This window comes from Calliphora vicina, chromosome 5 (assembly GCF_958450345.1).
Source record: "Calliphora vicina chromosome 5, idCalVici1.1, whole genome shotgun sequence".
Classification (NCBI taxonomy): Eukaryota; Metazoa; Arthropoda; class Insecta; order Diptera; family Calliphoridae; genus Calliphora; species Calliphora vicina.
In genome coordinates this window covers 103,287,964-103,297,163 of record NC_088784.1, presented here as the reverse complement: position 1 = coordinate 103,297,163, position 9,200 = coordinate 103,287,964, and the positions used below count along the sequence as shown (strand labels likewise).

The window sequence follows — 9,200 nt, the reverse complement described above, 5'->3', positions numbered from 1 at the left end:
ATGTACTATTAAATGTGGTTTTATTTAAAAAAAATCTTTAGAAATTAAACTCTTAATTAATTTTACTTATCTGCTAATACATTTGTTTTTATTATTCAAAACAAAGATAGCAAAATGTAATTTCTTGGATAGTGTTCTTCATTTACTTCATCCATCAATTAAATAATAAACTTCCAATTTGAATATTACAGCAAGTAAATATGTTTATTAAGTGTTTTCTTTTTTCAATAATAGTGTCTCAAAATTATGGCCTGAAAAGGAGGATGATTGTGAAGACTGTGTAGTACATTCATCCAACACATACGGAGTATGTGTTTGTTCCGAAACTCCTTGTAAAACTTTGTGAATTTCTTCAACAGTTTTTTCAGTGAGTTTATTTAAACAGCCATGATAAAGTACATCTGAAAATATTGCTCTTGAAAACAATTTCTGTTCCTTAGACATTTCTTCATATTGAATTGACCACCCCTTTGCTAAAGTAGATGTGCGATCGTCACTGCTACCTAATTTTTGGCATGCCATTTGTAACAAATTATCCTCCGTTGTTGCTTTTCGTTTTTTGCATGGTGGTGGTTCCACTATTGTTTCATCGCTAGACTCGATCTTTTTTTTACAAAATAAAACAAATTTTTAAAATACAAATATTAAAGTTTAAACATATTTTACGTACATTAAAGCTTTCAGTATTCATGGTAGATTTTCCTTCTCTGGAACATTCCTGATCTTCCAAAAATTTGAGTTTATCGTAATACCACAATGAAGACTCAAAAACATTACCTGCACCAGATGTTTCACTTTTTCTAACTTTTTTTAAATCACGCTTGTAATTTGTTCGGAAAACGTTGATTTTTTTTACCACCTTGTCTCTATTTGCTTCTAGGTCCCACTCTTTTAATTTGTCTACCATTTTATTGTAGCATTGGTTTTTTAATTCACGATTGCTGTATTCTGCACTTTTAACTTTCCATAGGCAAGGCATTGTTTTATAAAGTTCGAGAAATTCTCCCCAAAATATTTTTTCTTTGACATTCATATTTAAAATGTATTTTTCTGGTGTTTATGTCTTTATGCTGGTACAATCAGTAAAATATCAAACTATTTTTGATACAGCACCATCAGCTGGTACAATCACACCACACGCTCAATCAGCTGACGCAATCAAGGCATATTTAATCCAGGTGGCAGCGTTACGCCAGCTGATTATTTGTTGCTCTACTCATGTCAAGGCGCATTTAACAAAGTGACAGCAGTGGTGAATTAAAATAAATACAGGCGAATTCACTTATTTTTTATATATGGAGTTTGACATCAATGCGTTCAAGGTGCATTTAATAAGGTGCCATCGGCAGCACAGCTGATTATAGAAATAGCACGCACAAATGTCAAACTTCATATATAAAAAATATTCGCCCGTACGCCCGTATGTCAAACTCTATATATAAAAAATAAGTGAATTCGCCTGTATTTATTACAATTCGCCACTGTTGTCACCTTGTTAAATACGCCTTGAATGCGTTCTTGCGAATATTTTGTATATGTGTAGTTTGGCACAAGGTGCATTTAATAAGGTGCCATCGGCAGCACAGCTGATTATAGAAATAGCACGCACAAATGTCAAACTACATATATAAAAAATATTCGTCCGTATGTCAAACTCTATATATAAAAAATAAGTGAATTCGCCTGTATTTATTTAAATTCGCCACTGCTGTCACCTTGTTAAATACGGGTTTTTGTTTAAGGGCAAAAAAAGTCACTAAAATTACCAGACAATTTTTGTAAATATGAAATCGAGGTTGACATTGTTTTCTCAATACCATAATAATAAATACTCTTTATTAGTTTGTTTTCATAATTTAATTAGTTATGTTCTTAATTATTTGATGTTAATAAAATACTAAAAAAATAGAAATTCCATAAAAATGGATTTTGACTTCTCAATTTAATATTTGGTAAAGTTTCTATTGTATTGTCAACCAAATGCTAATGAAAATTGGCTGTCATACCCATTTTTTAGCTCTACACTGAATACCAGAATTTGTTTTTGCCTAATTTATTTCTACATATAGTGGTGATCCTCTTTGATGTTCGAATTTATAAATCTGCTGTGATATATGAACAGAAGCCCTTCTTCAGGAGTTGAGGATTCGATTTAATGAAAGTTTTAAAATTGTGAATATGAGGCAAAATCAAGGGAAATACGATAATATGTAATGGTTTACGATTTCAAAATAAGTATAAACGATTTTTAACTGAATTTTCATAAAAATTTTAAGTGCAGCAACCCGGTATTCAACTGACTAATGTTTATTTTATTTATTTTCGTGACACCCTGTGTAGCTATCAATTTTTGTGTAAATAAGAAGGCTCAGTTTCCTTACAGTATTTCATTAATTTATTAATATAATGTGACACTTAAAATTGCTAGTTGTTACGTTATTTTTCAATTAGGTAGTGCATAAAGAAATATGTTTATATATGTATGCAATTCTGTCATTTATAATTTAACATTTTAATGTTATGATTTCCGGTGGCTGACATTTCCGGCCAAAATTATATAAAGTTTTTTAATTTATTTCCTTTTAGCTACACCCCGTGTTGTTGACATTTTTTGAAGGCTTCCAAAAAATAAGAACAAGAATTAGTTTAGTGTCAGCTAGATTCCCGCTTATATTATCGCAAATGTGAAATATTTTTACAATTATTAAAATAAATTTAACAATTAAGTTGTTCGATATAAAATGGTTTTTGTAATAAGTGCACAAAATAATGAAATTCGTGTTATACTTAAATATATGAAAAAAGTAATATTTCTGATAAATTTATGATAATGCTATGCTTTTAATAGAATATAAAAAAGTGTTATAAAATAATGAGTGAAAAGATTTTTAGGTTCATTTTGTATTAATACATTAAATATTAAAGGTCAGTGTAATATTATTTATTAATTTATATAAAAATACAAATGTTAACATTATTGAGAACTTTAGAATTGAGTGGCATAACATGCAAGATTTTTGCACAACAATTCCGGTAATTCTTACTAGTAGTATTTATATCACAAACGAATACTTTGAGTGAAATTTTAGATTTTGTTACTCCAATAAAACACGTTAAATTTTCAATAAAAGTATTCGCTTGGGATGCAGAAACTGTTAGTAATAGTTTAATTTAGTTTGTACGGGGCAAAGTATTATAAAATGTCCTGTAATTTTTATTGTGGGAGCCTTACTGTTGACGGAAGTTTTTCCTCAAAGCAATTCCCAGTTATCAGAGCTATTGTTGTGCTGACCCTATGGGCACATTTCAAATTGTTATAGGAACGTATTCTAAGAGGTTTTAATAACTTTCTGATGTTGACGAAAGTTCTTCGTCGACATTAAAGAAAAGTAGTGGCAACAGTTTTTCAATAGAATTCGAACTGTGTACCAAGTTTTAACAAATAAATAAACTCCATTTAATTAGTATCACAAACATTTATTAGTTAGTTCAATAACAACAATTACGGGTTTTATATTTGGCAAGCATAAAAATAAAACGAAAAACGCCATAACTTTCTATTTTTTTTTAATAATTGTTAGGATGTAAACAAAAGAAATGTATATAGGATATTTTTCAAACTTAAATCTTAACTACAAAAAAGTATATAAGTGATTTGTAGCTTCCTTTTTTTTGAAGCTCTATAGAGAGACCACATGATATTTTTTAAGGCAACATTTACAAAAATATTGGATATTTGTTTTAGGGATTTACAAAATTTCAATAAAAAAAACATTTTGTATATGAAATAAACAGCTTAAAAAGCTCATAATATTCTTATATTTTGACGTTGAACCTCAAAAAGAGTTTGATCTTCATCGTCACTATGACCATCTTCGATTGAAATGGGTAGAGGTGTTAGTTCCTGGGTGGAGCGATCACCCTGAACACCATATTTACGTTCAGCACGGGATAAACGTAATCTAGAAATAAAATAAGTTAACAAAACACTACACCTGTAAAGTAATACTTTTTGGACCTACCTATAAATTTTAAATATTATAAATACAATAGCTCCCAAGCTTAAGATCAAAAAGAAATAGAAACCAGTTTTTAATGATTCGGAAATATCATCTGCATCACTCAATACAAACTCCTCATCCACCGGCTGTTTATAATGTTGCTGCTCTTTAGGCTCTGATTTAGTTGTTGCTGTTTCTACAACACCAATCTTTTCGCTGGCCTTTTGCCCAGTTTCTTGTTCTAGCGCTTTGCCAGAGGTTTCTATAATCGACTTTTCATCTATGATGACCAGTTTTTCGGTGTGGTCATCTTTTTCGCTGGGCGGTGTAATCTGTTCTATTGCCTCGTCAGTTATATTGACTTTGAGCTCTTTTTTAACGCTTTTTTGTTCGGTTACAACTGCCGGTATTTTATTCACCGCCTCAATCTTTGACGTTTCATTTGTTTCTATTGTTCTTACGTTTCCAATAAGCGTAAATGCCAGAATTAACAGAAGCACGCAGTTTAATTTTTTGGTCTGGGAAATTGAGAGCAGCAGCATTTTTTTGCTTTCAGCTGTAATTTTATTGTTGTATTTATAATTTTTACCATTTAATTGTTGTATAGTTTAAATAAATTGTTGAATTTTATTAAATTATACAATTTTTCAACTTTTTTCGTGGTTCGTTTTTGTTTTTTTATGTTTTTTGTTTTAATAAGAATTCACATTCGTCATCTGTTTGTTTTTGTTGTTGTTTGTTTTGTAAACAAACATGTTGAGTTAAAACGTCAAATTATACATGCAGATGAAGAAAACAAACAGTTCTCTTTTGTGATACTTTTCTACAGAGTTGCTTAAAAGGTACTTATTGCGTGATTCCTAGGATATTTCCCTATCGAATACAAAACGAGATAATTTAATAGCGATATAATTAAAATTGAAAATTAGCCCAACGAAAAAAACTTTTTATCTTTATTCTAAAAAAAACGTGTTGCTCGTATACAATTTGCCAACGAACACATTTAAATTATAATTTAAGAGGCAGTGATGGGAGAAAATTTGTAAGGGAAAAAGAAAGCACTATAAGCAGACAAACAATACAATAAATTTTTGCGGTGGCAATATTATGGGGCTGTTGTTCAGGGCAAGATCATATTAGAAAAACATTACAGACAAATTTCTACACAAAATTCATCCAAAATTTTTCTACAATAACTAAAAGTTTTTAGAAAAGTAATGTAAATTTTATTTAATACATTATCGCTTTGATACATTTTACTTTTTTTGCTATAAGCCTAGTACTCTGTTCATATTTGCGAAAAATTATGGTTTTTTCATGCGAAAAATTTTACATGCTGTTTGACAGCTAGCTGTTGGTATTAATTTCGTGCGAAAGAAGTGCTGCGTATGTTATTTCGTGTGGAAAAATAAGGTTGCCTGATTTATTTCACATGTTTTCCACAATAAAAACAGAGTACTGCTTTTGCGAAATTATTTCGCATATATTTCATTCCAAATATTTTATATGTAGTTTGACAGCATTTCGCAAGAAATTTTGAACAGAGTAGAATAATAGATGTAATTTTTATATCAAGCCCCATTTTCTCAATCTCTGGTTATCGTTTTTCGTAACGATATACCTTCAATTAATATCATTTTTGTATGAAAACTGTCAGTATATCGTCACGACAAAAAATAACCAGAGATTGAGAAAATGGGGCTATGATTTGGTCGATTTAAATAATGAATTACCAAATGTAGAAAGTTCGAAAAGTCGACGCACTATATTAGGGTTATATAAGTCGATTATTAGATTTTTCGTACAATCGACTTTTTGCTGCAAAAAGTCGTAAAGTCAAAATCGACTTTTGGTCGGAAAAAAGTCGAACGATTACGTTATCCCAAAAAAAGTAGAAAAGTCGACTGTTCAAAAATTTAAAAAAATGTAGAAAGTTCGAAAACCCCTTTTCAAAATCAAAAAAGTCGACTTTTTTTTTTTGAACCCTAAACAATATGTGTTTACATATGAAGTGGCAACACAGATTACATCTGACATTGCCTTTACTTGTCACAATAGATGTGTTGATGTCTTTGCTAATGTTTAGCGGAGACAAACATCTTTAAAACGTAGCGAACTAGGATAAAACATAAAATGCCTGATTTTAGAACATCATGTTGGATATTATCTTAAGGTTTAAGAAAAACTTTCGATATAAATAATAAAAAATTTGAAAAGTCGACTTTTCATAAATTACCAAAAGGCGACTATTCAAAATCGACGTTTTGTTTCAACTATGGAACCCTACTACACATATATTTTAAAACTACACATAATATGTGTAATTACATATGAAGTGGCAACACTAATTCTATCTGACAGCGCCTTTAATTGTTACAACAGATGTGTTGATGTCTTTGCAATTTTTAGTGGAGACAAACATCTTTGAAATGTAGCGAACTAGGATAAAACATAAATGGCCTGATTTTAGTGCATTCATTTTTAGTACACCATGGTGGATTATCCTAAGGCTTCGATTTAAATAAAAAAGTCGAAAACTTTTCATAAATTACCAAAAGGCGACTATTCAATATGTGTACTTACAATTGAAGTGGCAACACTGATTCTATTTGACAATGCCTTTAATTGTCACAATAGATGGGTGTATGTCTTAGCTAATTTTTAGCGGAGACAAATATCTTTCAAATGTAGCGAACTAGGATACAAAATAAATAACCTGATTTTAGTGCATTCATTTTTAGTACATCATCCACCATGATCTAAAGTTTTCAGAAAAACCTTATCTATCAATTTGTTTTACTTAATAATCCAGAATATAATTAAAACGCTGTGTTACATATTTTCTAAATTAATTTTTTGTTTATTTGTTATAAAGACTATATTTTTTTTTAGTTAAATTTACATTACAATATACAAATTAATATACATACATACAGATATAATTTGATAACGATTTTAAATATATATTTATATAGTACAAAACATACATGTTCACGGGGAAGTATTTACAATCGACTATACATAAATACATATTTTCAATTAAAATTAACAAAATATGCCTAGTTTTTTATTTATTTATTTTATAAAAATGTTTATTTAATGTTTTTATTAATGCTTACAAAACTAAGATCACAAAATAATTTATTAACAATACTGCTGCCCTTATAAACATTCAATAGAAGTTTATATGCATTTCTCTTTTTTAAAATACATATTCTTTTATTTTGCATGTTACAGACACTAACAATTTATTTAAATATTATATATTCGTTGTTATTGTTATTTCATTTAATTAAAAAAATACAATTTATTACGGCACTTGTTCTAAATAAAATAAAGAAAAATCTTATAAAAAAGAGTTTTTACAAAAAAAAAAAACGAAATTAAACTAATATACATATAAGAAATAAAAATGTGTACAGCCCCCTTTGTTGCTAGAGGCATGGGGGTTGTTTTTAAATCATACTACCAAACATACGTTTGCCACGTGTTAGAACCAGACTAACGACCATAACGGTCAGTAGAAAGAAGACTAAACTTAAAAATGTGGTTATAACACGACATCTTTGGCGGAATTTCTTTTCTTTTTCCATTTTAATACGCAACTGTTCGGCACGGGGCAGATCTAAGGTAAAATCGGATTCGGGACGTGATGAGGGCTAAAAAAAATAAGAAAAAAAGAAAAAATATCCAATTAATATAATATAAATTATGAGATGATAATTAAGAAAAATTTATAAATCTTTTGTATGTTATTTGTTGTTTTTGTTAATTTTGATGTTTATTTTGACATTGATGTTTGTCATAGTTCATAATGTTTTCTGTAATTTTATTTGGAGTCTCTGCTAGTTGTTTTTGTAAATTAATTAATGTAAATTTATTTAATAATCTGAACTTGAATTTAGTTAATTTATTTGTTTTATCCATATTAGTTTCTTTTTTTAGGTCATTTTGCTTTAATATCTACTAGATTATTTATAAAATATGACATGTGTATAAAAATTAAATTTGATTTAGCGGTTTAATTACCATTTGGTAGCGATTTCCGTTCAAATTTAATACATATTTATAAAGTTTTGGAGCAGTACAGAGTAGAAAACTAACTTATGTAAATAATTATTAATATAAACAAACCATACAGATTTATAAAGTTTTAGAAAAGTACATAGTAGGAAACTAACTTATGTAAACAATCATTGGTAGGTCAGTTGTGATTCCCCAGAAATGTCTCCATTTAAATTAAGCCACATTCTGAAAATCAATTATTTTATAATATTTTTTTAAAGAACCAATCTACGATTAAACAAAATTTCTGGTGTTTTGCTTTTGGCAAATAACTTATTTAAAGCTATATAGACGACTTGTTTTAATATTTCTTTTTCTATTTTTTATTTTTTATCTCTTATTAATTCCATTGTGAATGACGTTTTCTATTTGTGAATGCCTTTAATTGTCACAATAGATGTGTTAATGTCTTTGCTAATTTGTAGCAGAGACAAATAGCTTCAGAAAGTAATGAACTAGGATAAATCATAAATTGCTATGTTTTTAGTACTGTTAGAATCCACCGAAACCGAAATAACTACAATTACCGTTACTGCTAAAATAACTATTAATCGTAAACACAGTTATCGATATTCCATAAATAATTTCAATTATAAAAATAAAAAATTTTAATTTCAATAATAGAAATATACAAAATTTAAAATATTCCATCGCTTTCAACGTGCGAGAGCAGATTTGTTTGGTTCATAAGTGGTGATTTTGACACGGAAGTCCAGCAAAAAAAGTTTGAAAACCAAGAATTGGAGGCATTACTGAATGAAGATTGTTGCAAAATCATTGGGAGCTACTCAAGCAGCAATTTCTAAACGTTTGCGAGCAGCAAGATTCATCCAAAATCATTTTTGCCCCGAATCATTACTTGCAATGAAAAATGAATCCATTACGATAACCCGAAGCGTAAGAGATCGTATGTTATGCTCGGACAACCAGCAGAATCGACACCAAAGCCAAATATCCATGGCGCTAAGGTAATGCTCTGTATTTGGTGGGAGCAAAGCTAAAGATTTGAAAAAATACCGCATTTTTAAGTCATACAACCAATATAAAAACATTTCAAATACGCTTTGTTTAGGGCCTTCTGCAGATCTTAAAGATCTTAACAATTTGATTCATAAAAACACACAACATTATTAA

The 9,200-nt window shown here is 29.0% G+C and overlaps 4 protein-coding genes across 4 annotated transcripts in view; all 4 read right to left on the bottom strand.

The window, feature by feature from the left end:
* The window catches only part of LOC135962060 (uncharacterized), a 586,654-nt gene that overhangs the window by 431,549 nt on the left and 145,905 nt on the right, over positions 1-9,200 (bottom strand). The window lies entirely within an intron of this gene.
* On the bottom strand, positions 208-1,044 carry LOC135961516 (uncharacterized). Its single transcript, XM_065513017.1, has 2 exons — positions 671-1,044; positions 208-603 (listed from the first exon to the last, which is right to left on the bottom strand). The coding sequence occupies exons 1-2, from the start codon at positions 1,031-1,033 to the stop codon at positions 208-210; spliced, it is 759 nt and encodes a 252-aa protein (XP_065369089.1). The 5' UTR covers positions 1,034-1,044.
* On the bottom strand, positions 3,457-4,699 carry LOC135960124 (uncharacterized). The gene is made up of 2 exons (XM_065511346.1): positions 4,023-4,699; positions 3,457-3,962 (listed from the first exon to the last, which is right to left on the bottom strand). Exons 1-2 carry the CDS (start codon positions 4,541-4,543, stop codon positions 3,806-3,808), a joined length of 678 nt encoding a protein of 225 aa, XP_065367418.1. The 5' UTR covers positions 4,544-4,699; the 3' UTR covers positions 3,457-3,805.
* LOC135962247 (box A-binding factor) overlaps positions 7,200-9,200 on the bottom strand; it is a 125,878-nt gene continuing 123,877 nt past the window's right edge. Inside the window, exon 4 of the mRNA XM_065514070.1 lies at positions 7,200-7,660. Coding sequence (XP_065370142.1) covers positions 7,457-7,660 — 204 coding nt within the window. The 3' untranslated portion in view covers positions 7,200-7,456. The remainder of the gene's footprint in view (positions 7,661-9,200) is intronic.

What these genes read in the sequence shown, in the direction of transcription:
- LOC135960124 (XM_065511346.1), bottom strand. Translation starts at nt 4,543, where the DNA reads ATGCTGCTGCTCTCAATTTCCCAGACCAAAAAATTAAACTGCGTGCTT. An exon ending in ATAATATTTAAAATTTATAG is followed by an intron (nt 3,963 to 4,022) that starts GTAGGTCCAAAA and finishes TTTTATTTCTAG; the next exon opens with ATTACGTTTATCCCGTGCTG.
- LOC135961516 (XM_065513017.1), bottom strand. Translation starts at nt 1,033, where the DNA reads ATGAATGTCAAAGAAAAAATATTTTGGGGAGAATTTCTCGAACTTTAT. An exon ending in TGAATACTGAAAGCTTTAAT is followed by an intron (nt 604 to 670) that starts GTACGTAAAATA and finishes TGTAAAAAAAAG; the next exon opens with ATCGAGTCTAGCGATGAAAC.